At 39.8% G+C, this 23,467-nt stretch overlaps 1 protein-coding gene across 4 annotated transcripts in view; it reads right to left on the bottom strand.

Moving 5' to 3' along the window:
- The window catches only part of Arhgef28 (Rho guanine nucleotide exchange factor 28), a 299,340-nt gene that overhangs the window by 50,589 nt on the left and 225,284 nt on the right, over positions 1-23,467 (bottom strand). For all 4 annotated transcript variants that reach the window (XM_013158255.3, XM_063258338.1, XM_063258339.1 and 1 more), the window contains 10 exons: positions 17,957-18,012; positions 17,064-17,112; positions 15,218-15,362; positions 15,013-15,137; positions 13,452-13,592; positions 10,109-10,356; positions 7,562-7,684; positions 6,240-6,357; positions 4,036-4,290; positions 2,703-2,779 (listed from right to left, as the gene is read on the bottom strand). In XM_013158255.3, coding sequence (XP_013013709.1) covers positions 2,703-2,779; positions 4,036-4,290; positions 6,240-6,357; positions 7,562-7,684; positions 10,109-10,356; positions 13,452-13,592; positions 15,013-15,137; positions 15,218-15,362; positions 17,064-17,112; positions 17,957-18,012 — 1,337 coding nt within the window. The remainder of the gene's footprint in view (positions 1-2,702; positions 2,780-4,035; positions 4,291-6,239; positions 6,358-7,561; positions 7,685-10,108; positions 10,357-13,451; positions 13,593-15,012; positions 15,138-15,217; positions 15,363-17,063; positions 17,113-17,956; positions 18,013-23,467) is intronic.

Genomic DNA, 23,467 nt, shown 5'->3' with positions numbered 1-23,467 from the left:
AGTTGCTGAGTGCCTTGGAAAAAAACAGAAGATTGGCTATCCTGGGCCCATACTGTCATATAAAAACACCATCGATAGAGCAAAGAAATTGCTGTCCTCTTTGAATCACGACATGGATTCACTGCTTGACTATAAGCCCCCTCAACATCTGTTGTCTGACACTGACTCCAGCTGGGTATGCACCCTTTATGCTTCTGCCCAGTCCCTACTGGCATTTGAAGCTGAAGAGCTCTGTTGTGGTGGAAGAGAGAAAGAAGCTGCTGTCCTTAATCTTTCCTATCCATTTTCGGCTGATTCCCTTTGTGATGAAAATATCTGCGGTTTGCTTCCTGTTTTGAACTTGACCTTGCAGATCTACACATTTACTTTGTCCTCTTAGTTAATTTCTTAGTTGTCTTTCTTAGTATTGAAGAGATTCTTTGTAGACTCAGCATTCCAGGACTTGGTGAACATACCTAATTTTTCCTATGAATTTTGTAGCTTTGGATCCCATGCCCTATTTCCAGATGAGTCCCCACCCCCCAAAAAACTCTTGTAAAGACCCAACTCTATTCTGCTACTTTCAGATGCTTATTTTCTAACGATTTCCAGTCATCAGGGGAGAACTTCCATGAAAGGGAAGGGGACAGAGAGATGGAGGGAAGGAGAAAGGCGGGGAGAGAAAGAGGATAGAAGAATTAAGGTGTGTTATGCTCACATGGCAGTTCCCACAATGAACTTAATTATGTACTACAAATATGTACTCACAAAAACAAATTCGTCGTATGTTCTAGGACATGTAACAGGATAAATATTCAGTAAAGGGAATTATTCTAAAGGACATGAAGAATGGAGAATCTCATCATCAGTCCTAGTGTGAGCAAAACTTTCTATAAAAGCTAGAGTGAGAACTAGAGACACAGATACTTATATAGCCTTAGCTAATGACCTCAGTTCCCTATGACGTTCACCTCTGGTAACACAGACACAGAGCACACGATCCAGCAACACAGTACCTTTGACTCTTTAAGGATAAGGTAGTGCTCTTTCTTTTGTTCCTTAACATCCCTAACATCACCTTTAGGAATACAGCCACGTGTCAGGCTAACATGTTCCAGAAACAAAATCTGCAACATTTCACTATTGTCTATGACCAAATACACTCTACCAAGAAGAGGTAAGCTGTAGTGGCTTCATTCTGATATTTGGCAGAGTTCATTCTTTACCTCCCACTTAAAAGAAAGTGTGGTCTCAGGGTGATACAGATAACTCTGCAAGGGTCATAAGAGATAAGAGGGACAGATGGCTATTTCAAGGCATACAGGAAGTTGAGAATCACAGCTGGATCTGGACCTATATACTACACTTTCCTAGAAAGCAAGATAGTATCTTGATGTTGCATCTAGTTCCTGAGCAATTTGCAGGTCACTTAGCTTGTGATGCCACCCAAGAAGCAGGATTTGCTTCCCTCCAGGTCTCTGATTTTGAAGAAATCTTTGTTCCTATAAAGATATATGAATGTTTCCACTCCAACCTGACCCTCACCATTTCCCAGGTTAAACAAAAGGGCTCCTACCTTTCCCCTTTTTTCTCTGTTCTTTCAAGGTGTCATAAATAACAGCATTGAAAGGCAAATCAGGAAGTTTTCATGCAATTTGTAGGAAATGTGGTGTGAATGGATCAAGAACATAAAGACATGCTTAGGCTTAGATTTTCTGCTATAGTTCGGTAACGCAGGCTTTGACCTTTATACAACTTGTGCCACTGTGCAAATATGAGGCAGTGGCTGAACAGGATGAAGAAGCCTCTTGGGCCTACCTACCAAGTTAGAGAGGCAGAGAAGACACTGCCTTCGCCTCTTCCCCCAGAACCCTATTGCTGGGCTGATATGCTTTGTTTTATCTGAGCAGCAAAACAGAAACTTCAATAAATTTTTAACTTTCGGCAGCCAGATGGAATTGACGCTATTTCCTCATGCACCTAAATAGCCTATCACTCAGGGGATAGTAAACCCTTCAACTTTACAGAGCCAGCAGTAACTTCCAGATTAGGACTGTGCCTTGCATCAGGGCCTGCTGCTCCATAAGCTAACAAGGAGTGAACCGATACATTCTGTCTTCACACTATTTTGGACCACACAAATGCTGCATAAGAAATAGTACAAAATACTGGTTTGTACTACTCTAACTGTGCATTGACAAGACTAATCGAGATATTACAAAGTCAAGTGTTACATGAACAACCTTAGCCATCATAAGTTACTATCATAGAAATAAAAGTCTTCTGATACCAGGATGGCATTCTCTTGTTAGGTAGAAGATCACCATGAAAGTTATGAGAGGGGTCGGTAAGAGCTACAAGTGCACCATCCAACAGGAACAGAGAGGGTAAGCTGATGGAAATGGTGCCTTGCATTAGCATTTTAGTTGTTAAATCTGAGAGAAGGGGATGAGGAAAGGGAACTAAAGGAAAGTCTAAGATAGCCAGTCATGAAGCCCACGAGGGCTCAGAGCAATGCTTGCTCTCATCCAGTATCAAAACACTTTGATGACCGGTGATGATCACGCTGAGTGAGCTATAAAATCACTAACAACACTGGTAATATCCTAGGTCCATGTTCTTGCCAGTGACCATTTTAGTTTCTAGGAATCTCAGGAAGTTTTCAGGGAAATATAAGATTAAATCTATTATTTAAAAAATGCATCATGTGATCATATACTTACAACAGCTGCAAAGATGTATTTCTGGTCTTTTTCTTGTAAAAAGAGCAGCAGGTCAGTTAGAAGCAGAGCTAGGATATCTTCAAAGAAAACACATTCCCAGTGTTAGTGATGCAAACCACAGCCCAGATGACTTCACTAAATACCCAAATTTCACATTTGCAGTCTAAATACCATTTCATAAAACTAACTAACTTTAATAAAACTAACATTGAGTCTCATTATGAAACAAGGTTTGAGACATGGTTTACAAGAACCATCTTCATTCCCCCAGCGCACAGGCCAATCCAAAGCTACCAAACTACTCATTCTACTAAATGGACCAAATGTATTAGAATCTGGGGGTTGTAGTTAAGATTTTTTTTCAACACAACATTGTAAACTGTTGATCAGTAAATTTGGTTCAGCTATTAGTTGAATTTCCATTGAAACTGGATCATACTCCAGTGAGCAATGAGCTACTACACTAGAATTTAATAACTTCTTCTCATTGCTTACCTGAGGAAGTTATTATGATGAAGTGTTAGAAAAAAACTGAAGGAGAAAAGCAGACCTGTGGTTCTAAGACCTGGCTACAGAACCAACTTCCCTAGAGAGCTTTCAAACGTCCTGGAGTCTCAGGCTTGATCCCCTTGATCCCACGACCAATAAAATCAGAATATTAGGGAGGAGACGAGCAGAATTCAATTTTTAAACTCTACAGGTGACTCTACTGAGTCACCAGGTTAAAAAATCCTGAGTCAGGCAAGGTACCAGCTACACGATTGGTTCTTAACAATTCAAATAAACTGTTTTAGACTCCAACCAGATTAACAGAGTCCAGTTAATACCCCTTAGTGAACAGCAGCACCAAGAAAGAGCTTATACCAGTGCCAGCATGTATGCGGATGTGTTACCTAATGCAACAACAAAGGTGACATTCACTCGGGAAGAGTGTTTTCTTCTCTCTTCCCGGCCTGACAGTCCCAGGCTGACTTGGCACACAACAGACCCTGGCTGTGTAGGTGGACTGCTTTGCTTTCAACACACCACACTTGCCAGACTAATATTTCTGTGCCAACGATTAGCAAAACTCTCAGTGCCTTTGATTTAGACAGCACACTTGCAGGTTCGTACATAGGAAGGTTTTGGCTCAGAGCAGCAAACTCCCTTCAAAGATTTGTATCACTGGTCACATTGCCTGTTAAACTTCACAACTGAAACTTCCACCTGAAACATCAAGGGTCTGTCTGTGTCTGCTTGCAGCTTTGACCTTCTTGTTTTAAAAAGCCTGTCTTCTGATGAATGGATCAGATGTGTGAGAAGAGAAGAATTGGCTCAGTCGGAGCCACTGTACCTTTAAAACGACCGGTAGCAGTTTTCCAGTAAACAAGGCCATCATGTAACAGTGTCCTTTCTTTACTGATCAGTGCCTGCTTTCGGAACACGTGGCCATTTTTGAGCTTCGTGTATGTTTTGTTTTCAATCTTGTTTAGAATCTCATGCCATTTTTGATTTTTCTCATACTCGCTGACTTTCAGATCCACAGCTGCAATCATATCTTTAATTAAGGAAAGAGCTTTGCATAAGTCTCTGTGTTCTTCAGTGCTTTCTGCATGGGAAGAAGAAGAAAGAACATCATACAATAAACCAGCGGGCAGGAAAAGAAATTTCTTCTTTAGCTTTTAAATGCAGTGAAATGTGTCATCCAAATAACAGAAATCCTGTAAGAAAAAGGTTGGATTAAATTTATATGATCACTCTGCCTTCCTCACATGCCAAAGAAGAACCATTAAAATGTTTATTATAGAACATTTGCATTATTAGCTACAATTTAACTGACAATAAGATACTGTTCCCTGCAGCAGGGCATGTGTCACACACTAAGTTGGGCCTTCCTTTCTAGACACAGGGTCCCAAGTAACTCCCACACCTGTGTTCTCTCAGAAACACAGCCACAAGGTGATCTGAAGAAGCCCCAGGCTCAACTGCCTTCCTGGATCCTCCATGAAAATATTCAAAGCTATACACTATAGCTGTATTAGCAAAGACAGGCATAGATTCATATTACAATAAAAACATTATGTGATGTAGCTTTTTTTCCCCTTTCTGATTGTGTAAAAGCTGAAATACTTTCAAAGGACCAAGACACTGCAAAATGAGTAAGTGAGCCATGCTTATGACAACAGAGTAAATAATGGCCAAGTCCAGTTGTTAGTCTTTTAAATAGCCACTTGCTCTCAAGCCTAGATTACCTGAAGAAAATACTCTAGAGGAGTTTCAGCAATAGCCCCCTGAAACTCCAGATGCAAGAGAATTTAGCAAGTTTTCTTGTGTGATGACAATCACCTGGTTGGCGTTGACTGAGATGATGGGAAGTGAATGCACTAAAGGAAAGAAGAGAAAACCAAGAGAATCCAAGGGTTCTCCAGAGTCCAGAATCATAGAAGTATATTCTTGGAAAAAGCATTCTAGCCAAATGGGGTTCTGTCCAAGGGTCTAAACACTTCCAAGGCTAAATGTCTTTGCTGATTTGTGAAGATTTTATTAGAAAACCCTAAGGAACAGATCCTGACCTCCACCTTTACAATGAAGACTCTCTCTCTACTCAGGGAAGAATTTGCCTCTCTTCCTTACCTCATGTCCATCAAACTGCTTCCACCTGAAAAGGGTCTTATCTCTAAAGAGCCTACTTTATCACTAGAAAAGATGAGGACAGAAAATAAAAGGAGTTACAAGGTGACATGGGGTCAGGCCAGGAAAAAGCTCGATGTCTTTGGACAATGTCCGCGGACAGTGTCTTGCAATGCCTGGCCACTCAAAGTGGAGCAGCATCAGCCTTCCCAGCAGTCTTGTCAGAAATGCTGGCCTAGCTCCCCGCCCCTCAACCTACTCATTCAGTCTGCACGCAGACAAGGTCTCTGGGAGGAGGGGATGGCTAATAAGGTTGGAGGAGCACAGTCATAAGCGAATCTTGTGAACCAACATCCAAGAAGTCTGAGAGTAATTAGACTTCAGTGTGGTCTGCTCTGAGAACTAGGCATTGAGCATCTAGCCACAAACCAGATAGACACAGATCTTATAAATCCTACAGGGAGCTTAAGTCCAGTCATATGCATTAATAGCTTTTTAAAAATGCTCAGATGTTACTCCTGGAACATCTGGGATAAAAATAGCTCTTTCACACAACATTGTCAGGCTGATAATTCATTGCTTGAGAAAGCTGACATTTGGTGATAGCATCAATAGCATCACGTCTCATCAGACTGCTGCAAAACAGGAAAAGGAGGTATTAAAAAGGTCCAGATAAGGTGACAGGCAAGATAAACGTATGAAGAAGATTGCTTGGCTTATGGTCCTTATGAGGATTCAGGCTATTTAGAAAGCTGTATTATAAAAGATAATTTCTCAAAGTGGATCTCAATTCTAGGGCTTTAAAGTTTGCAAATATGGGCAGTATTTACAAATTTGAGAGTACAAACATTATTAGTTATTCAGTGCACCTCAGCTATGTGTAACACTGACAAGAGAGGTGAATACCGTCCAGGAGTCATCACTTACCCTTTGTGTACTGCAGCACCCTTTCCACCAAAACAGGATATTTCGTGATGCGCTGGGTGACCAGAAGGATGCACTCTGGAATTCCTCGGCGTCGAGCCAAAAGGTTACTATTTTGGAGCTTAAAAAGAAACACATTTTTATATACACAAATTCTTAGTTGTATTTACTTTTTACATGTAAATTTAGTAACACAAAAAAACCTCCAACAGAACAATTCCTTTCAGAGCTAATGCATTCATCATCATTAATTAAAAGCTGATGCATCATCACTAAACTTTATACTTCGTCATTAATTTCAATATCCCAGTACTCCAAGATCTCAAGAATTCTTATTTCAAGTTACTCTAATGAATTCATAATTAACTCCAAAGGTGAACAAATTATGAGAATTCACATGTAACCTTTTTTGAAAAATACTCAAAAATCAAAGCTAATTTTGAGCATGAGTCTGTAGCTTGCTATCTGTTTAGCCAGCACGACTTCTGTCACATTTGTTATTATACATGATAGCACTTACGGCTCCTGCCACTCAGGGTAACATTTTGCTGAACATTTCAAAACATTCCTTAAGTTTTCAAATCCTCAACACACATGTACATGGAGAGAGAGAGAGAGAGAGAGAGAGAGAGAGAGAGAGAGAGAGAGAGAATATCTGATAGCATTCTTAAAATTGTAGGTAAAATTTAGAATCCAAAAAGCATTACAGGAAAAATTTCTTCCACAAATAAACTGGGAAAGGGGAAAACAAAGAAGAGAATATTCAATTTAAAGGAGATTTAAAAGATAATCACTATATACAAATCTTATAAAAGCCTGATTGAAGAAATTCAATTTCATGATATAAACAATGAAATTTGAAGACATCAAAGAATTGTTGCTAATTCATTTAGATATAAAAGATAGACTCTGTAGAGATATATATTACAGATGAAACTATAAGATACCATGGATTTACTTCTAATTTTGAAGCAAACTAATATCTGAAACTAATTTGAAAGAGGTTGGATGGAATCTGTATTTGCTTTTACTCTGGTTTCTCTGATATGTAACTTGTCAGGGGATGAAATGCCTTCCCAGAATGTTGTAGATCTTCACAGAAATTTAGAGGGCATGACTCCACAGATATCCCAAAAGAAAGGACTCTGGAGAAATAGTTCACATAGAAGAGAGACTCTGTCTTCCCCACAAACTTACCACTTCCTTCACTTTCCCTTGAAAACAAGAACCTAGATGCAAAACTTGTCTAAATCATACAAGACACCAGCATGAACTATTTCCCCAGGCTGGTTTACCACTTTGTAATCAAATTTTAAAGTACTTGCCTTGATAAAATTCTGGAACTTTTTATTCTGCTGGAGTTCTTTAAAGAGGCTAACAGCTTCCTTATGATGGCTACAGAATTCACCATATATCATTTTCATTTTACTTGCATTTTCTTCTGAAAACTGAGAACAACATTTTAGTGATGGTCGGCAAATTTAGTAGGTTTTAAACATAGAAAGGAATATGTAATTTCAGTATATTTTAAAATATTCTTTGCAAATTTAGAACAAACATGACATTTCTGAGTACAATTATTTCTCTTCCCCACGGACGTCTAAAATTAACATAAAAGAAACTTGTTAAGTGATCAAAGCCACCACAATAAGATTATATTGTTATTATATAATACAATAATCATCAAGTAGCCAAATGAGAAACACTTGATGTCTTCTATTCTTTTTTAGAATTTTTTATATAGCTTTATCCTTCCGATATGTATTTTAAATATTTTTATGTATTGAATGTCCACACATCACAAGTAGGTTAAGAAGCGAGACATCATTAGCCAAAATGATAACAGAGTGATGAGAAACCCGAATGTCAATTTATTAACTGAATAAGACACAAAGCCTGAAAGCTGCAGTAGGCCTAACCCGAAGAAAATTCTGTGTAGAAAAACCTACACAAGAAAAACACCGAAGAAATACAGAAGGGTGCTGAGAAAATCAGCCGAATTATTTGAAGGTGAAATTTTAAATTATGAAAATGCTATGTGCACAGCTTCATGTTGAATATCACTGCAATAGAGACCAGAGCACATCCACCCTCCTTGAACAGTATTTAAAATTTACATCATCATCGCTGATATTTTCATTTTTGCTTACAGTTTAATCTATACGTGAGATCAATATGCCTCAAAAGATAATCCTTAGATCACTTACAGTTGCTTTTAACAAAACACAGATAGGACTTTTATGATGAAAACTACACAATGTGATGAAAGACATCAAAGATCTAAATAACTAGAGACCTACACCAGATTCATGGATTGGAAACTCAATATAGCATATACATATATATATGTGTGTGTGTCTGTGTATATATATGTATATATAGGTATATATACATGTCTGCATATGTATATATATGGGCTTAATGTAATTTTTACCAAAATCCCAAAAAGTTTTTCATAAGTGTAAAAAGACTGTCCTAGAATATATTTTAAATGGCCAAAGAAATAAAGTAGCCAAACAATTTTTAGAAGAACAATAAAGGACTCCTTCCAACTTAAATATATATATAATTTACAGTTATTAAGATTACATGGAAACAGACAATGGAACAGAACAGAAACTCAGAATGCTCCATTGACTGAAAACGCAACTCAATGGAAAATAGTAGCCTTTCCAGTAAAAAAAAAAAAAATGGTGCAGGAGCAATTAGATATCCATAAATGAAAAATAGAAATAAAAAACCCCAAATATAAGTTTCATAGCACTTTCTTTTACAAAAAAAGTGCTCAAAGTGTAACACAGACTTACTGTAAGCCAAAAAACTTTTAGAAAAAAATAGAAATGTTTGAGATCTATGGCTAGACCAAAAGTTCTCAGACTTTAAAACCAAAAGCAATAATCTTTTAAAGGAAAAACTGATAAACTGGAGGATGAGAAGTCACTGAAGAAAATAGTCACCATATAATCAACAAGAACTAATATCTAGACAACATAGAGAAATCTCGATTGTTTCATTCCCCAGCCATGAATCCTAGAGTGATAGCAGATTTGCCTCCTTCTTTAAGCCAACATTTGTCTGGGAGACATGAGTGAGACTGTCATAGCCCACTGGGGGATCCATGACCCCATCACATCAAAGAGTCTAAGCAGAATGTTCATTTGGGAATTCACTTATGATTGTGACTTCTGGTACCAGGATAATCCATCCAGGTCCCGTAACACATGCAGGGGTCCTTCTTTGGCTCTTAGGAGCTCTTTGACATGGGTAATGCCACTCACAATCAATCAGCATCAAATAAAACCAGCCAAGACTATCTGCCAATAATTATAATGAAATCCTTTCTGTTTCTTCATAGGTTTTTAATACTCTAAGGAGTTACAACTTATGAATTATAGCTAGATGTCCTCCCAAAGCCTTATGTGCTCACAGGTGGAGCTTTTGGAGGTGGCTGAATCTCAGGCATGTGAATATGGATTAAGAGTACAGGACAACTAAATGAGCCCACTAATTGGTGTAGCATTGTTCTGGGTGTGAATGATGCAAAGCCCAACCTGGCTGTGACTGGCACCAATTGTAGGCTTGTAGCCTGGATAGGATATACAAGGAAAGATGGAAGGCAGGTGGCTGCTGCTTGTGTTTCTGCCTGCTCTTGCATGGACTGTTTCTGCTCTGTGATGCCCCTTCTGCCATATCACTCTGCCTTGAAGCCCACCAACTATGGACTGCAATTTCTACAGTGTGAGCCCAATATAAACCAACCCTTCCTCCTCTAACCTGTAGATATCATCATGTATTTTGTCTCAGCAATGAGAAAAGTAACCCAGAAACAAACTTTTAAGTTGCTGAAGTCAGGGGTTTCAAACCTTCCTTACCTGCTGTACTAGAATATCTCCAATCCGGTTGATCACAAAATTCCTGTCATTCCCAGCACAGGATTCCTGCTTGCGCTCCTTCATACTGTAGAAGAACTGCTTGTGGATTTCGAGCAACTCATCCAAGCAGGGGAAAATTTTATCCACGGTGCTGTGGTCAAGCTGCAGCTCCTCCTTCATGCCTTTCCTGAAGATCTCAGACATGATGAACAGGGTCTGGATGTGATGCATTTCCGTCTGCATTAGCTCTAAAATGTGAGAGCAGACACATTCCAAAGAAGCTGAAAACACAAATGTCCCTATAGACCTAAATTAGCAGCTTACACTATGCTACAGAAATAAAAGAGATGAACATGCAGGAATGACAGGAATATTTCTTTCAATATATAAATCAATTAAGATTAAACATCTGAGCTTAAACTAGGAAGCTATTTTCTTTTCTCCAGGTATTAAGAGAAGGTATATGTATGTAATTGAAGTTCAAAATATAAGAATCAATGTGCATCTTTAGGTCCTCTTGTTAGGAATTAAATGTCTTATTCCGACTGGATTGTCTTATACAATATAACTTAGTTTGCTTGCTCCCCACCCCCTTTGGGTTTTGCACTGAATAGAGGAACAATTAATTTGGTGCACTAACTTGACCTAAACATACAAATTCCCTCGATGCACTCATTAGAACCTGTCCCAAAATTTTATTTTCTCCAGAGGTAAATGCTAAGTCACAATCATGGGCACAAAAGAAAGTAAAAAAGATGACACACAATAGGAGAAAATATTTGCAAATCATTGCTCTGATAAGAGACATTCAAAAATGTTTTAAAAACATTTTAAAAACTTTAACTCAAAAATTTTATAAAAACAATTTAGAAATGGGCAAGGGATTGAATAGTGTTTTCTTCAGTGAGGTACCAGTGCTGGTGGTGCAGCTCAATGGGAGAGTCTTCTCTAGCACACACAAGGCCCTGATTAGATCCCCAGCACCAGCACATTCCCACTCCAGTGACAGTGACACACACTAATAATTCTAATAAGAAAAAAATTGGACAGCAAGCAAGGGTTGGTGAGGATGTGGAGAAACTAGAATCTTGATATATTGCTGGAAGGCTGTAAAATGACATAGCTACTTTAGAAAACAGCCAAGTTCTCAAAAGATTAAAAACAGTTACCATATAACTCAGAAAGTATAAATGCCCCCAAACGTCCATCAACTGATAAAAATTAAGTATATAAAATGGAATGTTAGTCATAAAGAGGAATGGAATATTGATATATTATTAAAGTGGGACAAAGCTCAAAAATCTTATGCCAAGTGACAGGAGTCAGTCACAAAAAAGCACATATTTTACCATTTATGTAAAATATCAAAAATAGGCAAGTTCTTAGGGTCAGAAATTAGGTCTGTGGTTGCCAGAGGCTGTTGGAAAGGTAAAATGGAGAGTGATAGCTACTGAGTATGAAGTTTATTTTTGAAATGATATAAATTTTCTGGAATTAGAGAATGATGATTTTTGTACAACTTTGCAAATACTTTAAAAGCCATTAGATTTTATACTTTGAACAGGTGAATTTTATTATTATTATTTATTACCATTATTATATGCTAATTATAGCTCGATTTTTCTAAATGCATTAGAAAGAAAATAATAACTCAATGTGTAAAAATACTAGCAGTACAAATTTTATAAAAATAAGCATTTCCAAACTCACTCAGGGAAGAATCTAGGATTTTAGTTGTGGGGAGCACGTCAGTCTAAAAATAACTTTATTAGTTTTTCAAAAACAAGGAATGTCTTTCATTAGAAACCCCCTAGCTTTACATAATTATTATTTCCTCACACTGTTTTGGTGTTTCCTCTGTGCTATGCACTTACCTAAATAGTAACCCTTACTCTTTTAATTCATTTCTATACTTTGACCCCAAAAGTGTCTGTTCATCTAAAGCAGGGAAACAGTGATGAAGGATTTTGCAGGAACACAGGGCTTTCTGACATCAGTAGCCATGATCCATGTGATAATTAATCTCAGGGCATGAGGTTATTTTTAATAATACATGCAGCTGAGAGCTACCTGCAAATAATCATGTAACACAAAAGCTTGAGAAACACTACAAAAGGGAAGGCTTTTCCCACAGAAGCTCAATCCCACAGCCCCTAGCAGGCACTCTACTGAGCTGTGTGGCCACCACCTGATATCAGTGAGCATAGTCTCTTCAGGGGACCTGCAAAAGCAGTCATGGAAAACTAAAAGACTTTCTCATCTTCATTGTACACTGCTCCTTTGGGGGAAGGGAGGCTGGGGATTGAACCCAGGGCATCATACACTTAGGCCAATGCTCTACCACTGAGCTGCATGCCCAGCCCTAAAATAGATTATCTTCTTAAAATTACTCCTTAGCACCTATTTTGAACTTAAATTTTTTTAAACTTCATTGTTCCTAATTAGCATATAAATTTTACCTCCCCTATTTCGGATTGTCTGTGTTCCAAATGGCATAGTGACATCTGTTCCCAGTTCAAATGGCGGCACACCATCAGCACTGTCCTAACCTAGACACTGCTTCTCACACTACAATCCACGTGGATGGCTCCCGGTAAGTGCAGCCAAACTGGAGGACCACATGCAAGAGCCCTGTCTCCTCTCCATGAAACAGGTGTGAATATGATGAACACAAGAGAGGAGAAAGTATAGGCTGAGACAAATACTACGGTTTGGATCTAGAATGTTCTGCAAGTCTTCTGTATGGGGAGGTGCTTGGATGATGCGGCACTGTGCTATCAGTGGATCACCAGCTGAAGGGTTCACACTGAGTGTGCTATCAGGAGGTGGGGCCTGGTTAGAGTGGGTCACTGGGGCACAACCTGGAAGGGTGGATTCCCACCCCCAGCCCCTCCCTTCTCTCTCTGCTTCCTGGCTGCCCCAGGTTGAGCTGCTGTCCTCTGCCAGGCCCTGCTACCCTGTTCTTTCTATCTTGGAACCTATTTGGATGGAACTGTGGGTCAAAGAAACTTCTTTTCCTTTAAGCTGTGGATGTAGGGTATTTTGTGATGGGAAAGTAACTAATACACTAAGTAACTTGTAAAGGTAAGGGAAATAGAATTTGGTTTATACCAGATTCACATAGCACCCCACTTAAGCCTCAGAACAACATTTCCAACCTGAGTGCTGTTATCACCATTATACAGATGGACAGACTGAGGTCAAGTGAGTCAGACAAATTGTCTTTCACCAGGCAACTAGCACTAAGCATGAACTTCGAAACTAGGTCTGTGTGGCTTCACATGTCACCTTCTTTGTTCTGTACCACACTGTTTCAGCCCCAGGATGCTTTTGAGATGCTTACCAAAAATGACATCTTGCCTTTTGATGACATCCTTCTCATGCCTACTGCAAAATGAGGGGTCCACCACCATGCTCCACGACTCTGCTTCAAACTCCTGGGCCTCACTGCTGAGATCACTCCACAGAGAAGAGTCCATGACATCTATCGCATTTAGAAAAGAAGGCCAGAAGGACAGAAACACAGAGAACAATGGATCCTTCTAAATACCATGTTCACAGCTTTCACACACTAACCACACCTATGGGGACGGAGACAGCGTGGTCTAAATACACGCCCGGGTGGAGCTGGAATTTCTGAAAACCAGAATGATGAAAAGGTCCATATCCAGAGAGCTTTCGTGAAAGCAAAGAAGAATCAGCCTATATGCCCATCAACAGGCGAACAGATACAGAAAATATGGTATATACCATGTTCCTCTGAAACCAAGAACTAAGTGAGAAAGTGATGGACCTTGAAGACTGGAGATCAAAACTGCCAGCCCCACTGGTCTACCCTCGCCTCCCCTCTCTTACAGAGCAGCCACTGAGCAAGAGAGCAGGGACGGCACACGTCACTCTGCACTGCACACATGTACTAAGCAAAAGATAAAACTAATACGCATGTGCTAATAAAAACAAAATTAGTGGCTGTGTATATGGGCTTGAAAAAAGAGATCTGAAGGCTCTGTCGTGTGTTTTGGCTTCCTCCATTTTACTCCTATGTTAGGGAACGCTTGGAGTCCATGACGTGCTCATGGGCTCTCTCTTCTGTGCTTCCTCTGCCCCGGGTTGTTTTTCCTGTTTCCTCAAACCTAAACTTTGAACTGGTCTACTTGGTTTGTTCTGGAGTAGGCAAAGCACAAAGCAGAATACCAAGACTTGAGTCACAAATGAGTGCAGATTTTTCTGGTGGAGTTAAACACATATAAGGAAACACCCTTCAGGAAAACCAAGTTGTATTTGTCCTCGACAGCACTCAGCAGAGAGATTCAGCTCTCAGCGGTGGAAAGGAACTGACAGCAGATTGAGAGCAACAGGTTTGTGAGGAGAGCCTGCCTCCTCTCTTTTTCCACTTGGCTTTCTTTCATTTATTTATGCAAGTTGGACATGAAAAGCAATTTCCCAAATTAAATTCTGTCCCACAAAATACTCTGTAAAAATGCTTTTATTTCCCTAGAAGTAGGATGTAATAAGTGGGGGGAAATCCAGGATGGCCCAGTTGTCAGTAATTAAAATATATATTTTAATGTAAGATTCTTTCCAGCCCATCAATCATTATAAAACCTCTGTTGTTCAATGATGAACACACAACATATTTCATTCTTTCTGTGGATCATGACCCCATTCTTTAGGGAATATGCCCATTTAAAAGTTACATCCTGTCTCCTGGAGTATCCTCTGGTTGTTTCTTTCAGGATAGAATTCTCTTCTCAAAGTAGAACCTATGCCAAATAGAAGCCATGAAACAGATGTCTTTTTTACAGAACAAATGAATACACTTTGGTCTTGCTTTTTTTTAGAAAATATTCCTTTCAGCCAATGCCCACAGAAACATAACTAATGCAAACATATCTTCTCCTCACCTTCCATTATGAAAGTCTCCATGGAAGAAGAAGAGCCTATGGACTGCAGCTCATCGGACTGAGACCTGCTTCTCCAGTTGTTCCCATCACCCTCAGACTCCAAGGATGTGGCTGACTTCCTGGAGCTAGGAGGGAGGGAGGAGAGAGGAGTTAGGCCCAGCAGCCTCTCTGCGCCATGAGGACTGAGTAACACACTGATCCTTACCTTTCCACTGCAGTACTTGGAACACTTCTGGACAGCACTGGGACCTGCCCTGCAGGTTCCTTCCTTGGAGCTGGGAGTCCAACGGGCATGGAAGATGAAGAGTGCAAGGAGAGCCCAGGCTGTGGGATGTCTCTGGCTGAAGAACCTGGAAATCAGAGTGGGGCTGCATGTGGTTCTCACAGAGGACAGTAATTACAAGTGAGGAAAGTCACTTCAAAGCCAGACACTAAATCCTCAAACAGTCAATTCTAATACGTCACATGCCCAGTCTTGAACTGGTCTCCCTGCCACAAGCTGATACTTGCTGCAAATGTCGCTTCCTTTCGAACTGTCCTGATCCTGTGTGGCAGGCCTATTTCCGCCTCTACCTGAGGCTGTAGGTGTTTGGGACGACACAAGCAAACAAGAAAATGGAATGGGGAAACACTAGCCAGCTTTCCCACAAACCACTGCTTGTACTCCTCAGAGGCGGCTTTAAATAGATGCAAGGTGTCATTAGCACTGTTACTGGAGTGCGCATGGCGGTGACTATAAACAAACAGGGTGCGGGAAGAACAGAGTCAAGAGAATGGAAGTCAAGAACAGTCAAGAGAATGGAATGGGTGATGTCGGGAATCTCTTCATTGTGGCAACAGAACCTCGGGCCAATGCAACCTGCAAACCCAGCTGAAAACAGAATAGTGCTCCCATACTTTTCTGGCCAGCTTTAAAATGTTCTGGGCATTGATACATTTATATTTGTTGCATAATATTAATGAGACTCAGAAATATCTCAGTACCAGAATATTACAGCTATTGCATACATGTTCCCAAGCAAAAAGAAGAAATACTTACATGGTACAGGTCACTGGATAATGCAAAGGATTTAAAATATGTATTTGTTCTTATGACTCCCAAGTAAAGAGGAGAATTACATGGTACTTTATCTAGTCTACAATTCTTTTTTATGTTCACACTTAACTTTTTTGAAGTTCAGTGGTGCTTTATAACTGATTTTCAAGAGACTTCTGAGGCCAAGATAAGAGAAGAAAAGCTGCAACTGCTATTACTACCTGACTAACTTCATCTTGTATGTCGTCACACACAAAAGTGTGTCAGCATGACTGTGCAGACCTAATTGACCCAATTCAAGTGTTTTTTAAAATATCAGTTACACTTTATTACAGCATTTAAATCAAAATTTACTTAAAATTCCAGCCACATGTCATACAATGCAACTTTACAATCAGGGTAAAAAACCAAAAAGCAACAATTTAAAAAAATACTCAAAAAAAATTCCAGTAGGTTTTATAATTGCACTGTCATCCCCAAAGTGGTAATGAAATCATAGACCATTAAAGCACCAGATCATCATAATAATGCACATGCATGTCAGGAACTAATAAGAAATGGGGTCCAAATGTGACTTGTTTTTACCAAACTTTATGATTCTGAAGGAGAATGTGGTGTGTATTTGTATAAATAAATGTGTGCTATGAAAACATAAAATTGTGTATGTATCACGTAATATATCTTTTTTCCTCAAAGGTTATTAAATCAATATAGAATATTCTACTAGACAGCACCTTAGAATTGAGGCAATAAATATGGTTATACTTTCTCCGTATAATCCTCCCTAACACAAAAGATCACATGGTACACGTGATGCAAAAGCTCTAGGCTGGCATGGAAATTTACATTCTCTTGATCTTCTTATAGAACTAAAAATTATGCCAAGCCTATGTAATAAAAAAAAGAAATAATTGGCCAAATCGGAAAACAAAAGCAGAAGGTATTTTTACAGTGGAAAAATATAGGGTAAGCATTAAATTTTTAAAGGTTCTTGTCATTTTTCCAAATCACTTACTTCCAAGGATCGTCTGTGGTTTGTTCTTGTTGTATTTCTCTTGGAATTTCTGGTAAAGAATATTAGAAACACATCAAGTAAGATCAAAGCACCACTGGACTACAAGAATGCACACGTGGCTACACAGAACAGGATTCTCATCTGTGTCATTTTTTGTTATTTTACTTCTTTCAAACAAAGAGCAGTTCCCATGGACACTGCCTTTTTCTTTGTTCTACCCCTCACGATTCCTCCTCCCACAGGAGCTGACCACAGTGAGCACTGAATATCGCCTTCTAAGGCAGCTCTGGGCTCTGTGATCTGCCACAGTAAGTGCTTAAGTCAACACAGAGGTTTGTGACTCCACGCGTTCCCTTTTTAAGGAACATCCTGCCCACACACATGCATTTCTCACATGACTAGAAAGGAACAGACACAGATGCCTTCATCTATGCAGCCTGACCGGAGGACAGGGCGTATTTCTTCAGCCCCATGACCCTCAGGTGGGGTCTTGGCAGCCCCAGCAAACCCAGGGAACTTGTCAGAGACTCAGAGAAATGCAGCCCCATGGTCTCCAGGTTGATTCTGGGTTGGCTGATATCTGAGAATCACTGCTCTAATTTTCATTTAAAATACTCAGGCTTTGCACTGGTAAGCCAAGCAAGGTCTCAGCAGAAAGCCTAACCCACTCACACAGTGTAACCCAAATGGCCAGAGCGGGGGGCTTTCCTTCCATTGCTCAAAATGTACAATTCAGTAAATAACCATACATTTTGAGCAGGTGGTTTTATCATCACAGTGATCACTTCAGAAATAAATCTGGGTAACAATAAAAAGGAATTAAATCTCAAACAGAGAATACAAAGCAAACAAGATAGAAACAGACACACATTTGTCAATGACCAGGACATTACCTTGATACATGGAGGCAAGGCGTCTTTACAACCCTTATGAACATTAGCATTGCAGTCTGAAATAAAGAGAAAAGATTCAGAAGAACCTGACATAAACAAGACTATATCCTGTTTTTATGGTCTTTAAAAAACAATTCATACATGTTACAAATATTTAGAAAGCCTAAGGAAAGACAAATACTTAAGTGATTTATAGTTCCACCAGAGCGCAAGCACATTGTTGGAAATTTGATTGCCTTGGAGGCATTTTTCATCTCCTGAAATTATTTTTATCAATTATGAACTCTGGAATTATGCATCATGCACACTTCTGTCTCTGCCTAAGGACTTATTCAGTATCATATGTATTATATGGTAAGGGATTTCTGATACCTGGCTGACGCCCACACCAGATTAAATGCTAGGACCATGGAAAGAAAAAAAACAACCTCACCAGGATTCTGGGGGTAGGGTGGGGGTGGGGTGGAATGAACTAGCAAACTCCTATTATCCGAAAGTGTGACGTAGCCAGATTCAATGAGAAAAGCTAGCCACTTGGCCATGTGTTATATCCTAAAACAATGACACGACATGGCCCTGTCTCTCTGGAAGAAGGGAAGAGGAAGTTTTCCTGTCCACCCTCCCCGAAGCACAAGCCCAGATCTCCTCATGGATGCCTAGGCCACCTGGGGACCAGTCTCTACTGGGTCCCGGTGTTGTCCTCTTTCTCCTTCCTACCTCCACCACTGGCCCTCATTCCACCCACTCCAAATGCAGCACTCTGAACTCCAGAAACTTCTTGAGAGGGAATCTTTCCATGGCAATGGAAGGCCGTGCCCTGGCCCATCAGCGCCATGCTGGATAAGAGCCAGTGATTTTCTGTGTGCTAGGGCTGAGCCCCACAACTGTCTATCAGCTATGGATCATTTCAGGCAACACCCAGTGACCACCAAACAGGGTCAAGGCTACTGTCAATACCCAACAACTCTGCCTACTCCAGAACAAGTAAATAAAAGGAAAATGAAAAATGGACTCTATGACATTCCACACAACAAAGTTACTCTGGAAACTCATAGGAATAATGAAATCCAGAAACAAAGGAGACAGATGTAGATATTGAAATTATTTTTTCAATAAAAGATGGAAAGTAGGACTTCAATGTAATAGAACAACAGGCCACAAAGGAAGAATGGGAGATGAAATAGGCCCATGGAATGAGGGGAAAACGGAGCTCTGTGAGAGAAGCAGGGACTTCAAGGAAGAGCAGAATTTAAGGCAAATTGAGCTAGATCCGGCTGACAAGAATGTCAAAGCAGTGCTGTGAAATTAAACTTGAAAGATTCCCTCCAGAATGCGGCAAGGACAAAGGGTATAATTATGAAACAGAAGATGTCACACAAAAAAGACAGATACCAGAGATCACATTTTTCCCAGAAAAGAAATCAGAAAAATTAGATCAGAAGGAACAGTAGTCAAAGCTACAACAGATAAAAAATGTCATACAGCTGAAAAAGCACCTCGAAGGACAGATCAAAGGTCTCAGTGCTTTTTTATAATAAGTTAAATGATTCCTATTCTACAGGTAACATTCTGAAAAAATTCAGATAATTAAAAATTTTAAAGTTCTCAAGCACGCAGTCGGAAAAAGGAGGTTAGCAACAAAGGAATCAAGGTAGATATGCTTCCAACCCTCCTCCCACTGTAGTAATGGGTGCCTGACTACACGGGAACAGTGTGGACACAGCCCCAGGGGACAAGATTTTAGTCCCAAGTTTTATTTAGCTAGATAAATTGTCTTCTTTGTGTGAAAGGAGAAAAAATTTCCCATTACAAAAGGTTTTAGAAATCAGATTAGGTCTATTCTAGACTATTCCAAGCAAAATCAAAATCAAGGAATAGCTTGGCTGTAGTTTAAAGGCGGGGTGTGGCTAAAAAAACAAAGAGGCAAATCTAAACTTTGTAAGTAGAGACACAGCTGCATAGAAACATATTTTTCTTAAAATATTAAATTAGTCTTCAAAGATTAAGCAAAGATAGAAAAGGAATACAGTAATAATTAACAGAGGCTGAGGGGAAAATTATAACCATCGGAAAAAAGAAAGCATATTAAATGATTAGCTTTCCACAGCCTTAAAGCTATCATTAGTAGATATTAAAAGAGCCTATCTGGCCAAATCCCACGAGAAGATAAAAGCAAACAACACATCGCTCAAATAGTTAACCAGACATAAGGAAAACAGCAAGAAACCATAAAACATAGTTGGAAGCAGTAAAACTAAATGTAAATATGAAAAACCCTTTGTTATAAAACAAGATCTTTTAGTTATAATACAGATTATCTCTGAGTAAATTAAAGACACACACCCCCAAATTGAAACCATGGAAATAGTTAAGGGAAATAGCAAGAAAAGAAAAGAACAGAAATAAAAAGAAAAGGAAAGATAGCACAAACTTCAATGTAAAGAACATTTAATGCCATCAAAAGAGTAATTTTATGTTGGTTAAAGTAAAATATGCAGTGAACGTAGGGTTTTTGTACAAGATAATATAATATTCAAATAACAAGTGAAACATTTAAAAATAAGAAAACTTTTATAGAAATAAAATTCCTTAAAGGATTCATAATACAAGTTTAACAGAGAAAAATGATGCCAGGAATTTGAATATTTATGTTGTGTGTTGTTTCATATTTCATGTTATTAAGATTAGAAATTTTAACATTCACAATTAAAAATAATAATACACTGATGGAATATCATTATCAACCTAAAATAAGAGACTGCCCGTGTTACATCCCATTTACTCACTATAAAAACTTAACAAGCGAAGTTTAAATCACCAATGCCTACCTGAAAAAAGAAAAAAAATCTGTAAATCTTAAAACTAATTCTAAAAAATTGCTAGTTAAGGAAAAGCATCAAATGTTTTGATCAACTTTGACCCATAAACACTGATACTGGAATTTAATCTAAAGGAATAATCAAAGATATGGACAGTGATATGTGACTAGGAATGCTGCTTTATATTGTGAAAGCCTAGGATGAAACTTAAACATACAATAAGAAATAATTAAACGTATCTGAATTCACCATCAAATGAAACATTAGGATTTCAAGTGACTAAAATATTTTTATGACTAGAAGCGACTTTGTCAAAATATCAACAGCAATTTTCTCTATGTGGTACAATTTAAGATACAGTTTTTCCTTAGGCTTTGTATCATCTATGAATTCTAATCCATTTTTTAAAGTAACAACTGCTTTACCAGCTAAATATACCTTAGGTACGGGAGAATTTCCAACTTCCACTACGACCTTCATCCGCAAGCCACTACAAAAGTTTCCTGTTTCAGGGATCACTGGCCCTAGGCTTCTTCAGTCATTTACTAGGTACGAGTGTCTAAGAGCCACCTTCAAGATGGCTGCTGGGAGGGTTAAACAAAGCCCTCACAGGATGACCATCCTTGAAGGACTCAGTCAGGTCCAGTAGTTAAAACTTAGAGAACTTACATACAACCTGATTCAGCAGAATACAGTGAACAGATCACAAAAGTAACAGGCAAGAATGGGACTACAGTGACCAGGGAAGACCTGCCAAGAGGAGGCAGAGGATCTGGAACAGAGAAAAATAGAGATGACCGCAAGCTGAAGGGAAAGAACAGGCAGTGAAAGACGAGGATGATAGGACCCGCAGGGCTCGGGCTGTCTGCTGCTGCTGAGGAGGCTAGAGTGGCACCAGTTAGCAGCTCCCGAATGAGTGACCAGACCTCAATAAAGAGCTTGTGTGTGGCTCACCCATGCAGAGGGCTCCCCGAGTTCACATGGGCTAAAGAAAGTGGCAATCATAGTCAGTGCGGAGCAGATCTCATCATAAATTCTAATTGAAAAGGCTACGGAAGGAAGAAACAAGCACAGTTCTCTCTCAGCAGACTGGGAAGTAGCAACAGGGCGAGGGAACAGGAAAGAATGAACAAATAACACTGAAGGCAGGCACAGAGGGAAACAGAGTCACAGGAACCAGCGTCTGGCCCACATGCCATTATCCTGGGTGAAGCAGGAACAGTCTGCGCGTGGATTCTGAGGCTGGCCTGAGACATGTTGGATGGCAGGGCAGTGAAGTCTCTGGAGGAAGCTGCCTGCACACAGGGTCACCCCAGGAGCAGTGTGCCTGTGGCAGTCTGGTTCAGTGCATCATTACACCATCACTCTCAAAAGTGGCCCTAGATGACACAGTCCTCAGCCTCTCAGCAACCAGAAATGTGGAAATAAAAGGGACGCAGGCATTAACCCAGAGAAGAGAGTCAGCGCAGGGACAACTGTCCATGTTTCAAAGTCTCCTGTGTAGGCCTAGACACTTAGAAACAATAGAGGAAGGATTAACAAAAGCCCTAGAACTGAGTCTGGAGGGCCCTTGGAATTAGGACAAAGGAGAGCGTACAGCTGGTGACACAGAAGAGTCATGTGCAGTGCAGAGGAGGAAAAGGGTCACCTAAAGAAGGCAGCCAGCCTGAGGCAGGAGGAAAGGCTGTCCAGCTCAACCTGAAAGTGACCCCAAGCTTCCCTCAAGCAAGACTTCAGTTAAGTAGGACACAGGCCAAAACAGAGATGGCTGATGCAGAACTGTCAGGCCGGAGGGCAAGCAGTGGATGCAGAACTGAAAGCCAGAAACTATGGGTGAGAACAGTCTTGGCTGTGGCTGGGGTACCATTAAAGGGACCCAGTCCTATCAAGAAAATGAAACGAGAAGCTACGAAACACACAGCCACCATGCAGATCACCTGACTGCTGAAAAGTGGGTTGCCAGGAATCACACATAAACAAATACAGCAAATGCCAAAAACTTAAGAAAAGTAAGAGCCAGTGGCTTGGGGCCAAGGGCATAGTTCACTGTAAAAGTGCCTGCCTGGCAAGCATGAGGTTGTGAGTTCCCTGGAATTGATCCTCAGTGCACATACACGTGCATGCGTGCGTGCACACACACACAAATTAAATCATATCTGAATGGGATGGTGCTATTTTAGATCCCATGAAAGAAAGAAATCAAATCTTCAAGGAAAGCCAAGTTCAAGCATGCAATAAAGTTGGCATCATTAATGACAGTGCCAGCCAATCTACCTTTAATGCCAGAAGAACAACTGATCTTTAATGCTATAGTCAGCATTTTCATCGGATACGAAACTGTAAGCACGCTTAAATTCTTTAACTCTTTGGGTTAGGGGGTGTTATACACACGACTTCTGCTTTTCCTTCCTTTTTGTAGCCCAATCCACCTTCCAAATGTTCCCCCAATTACAGCTACCAACCAATGCCATGAAAAGCATTTCACCTGCCTGGGCGCGAATTTTTTGTATCTGAATTATTCTCTGAGTCAACAAATATTTACTAACTACTTACTCTAAGGTATTCCTCTAGCTACTGTGAGTAGAGCAGAGAACAAGTCCAACAAACACAAATACAGGCCCATGGAACGTATGATGGAGACAGCTGTTAAAATCCATATGTAAGACGTGCAGTGAGTTAGATGGTGGTAAAC

Source organism: Cavia porcellus, unplaced genomic scaffold (genome assembly GCF_034190915.1).
Source record: "Cavia porcellus strain 051 isolate PalLab524CR breed Dunkin Hartley unplaced genomic scaffold, mCavPor4.1 scaffold_11, whole genome shotgun sequence".
NCBI classification, from domain to species: Eukaryota; Metazoa; Chordata; class Mammalia; order Rodentia; family Caviidae; genus Cavia; species Cavia porcellus.
This window is presented reverse-complemented; position numbering and strand designations above follow the sequence as displayed.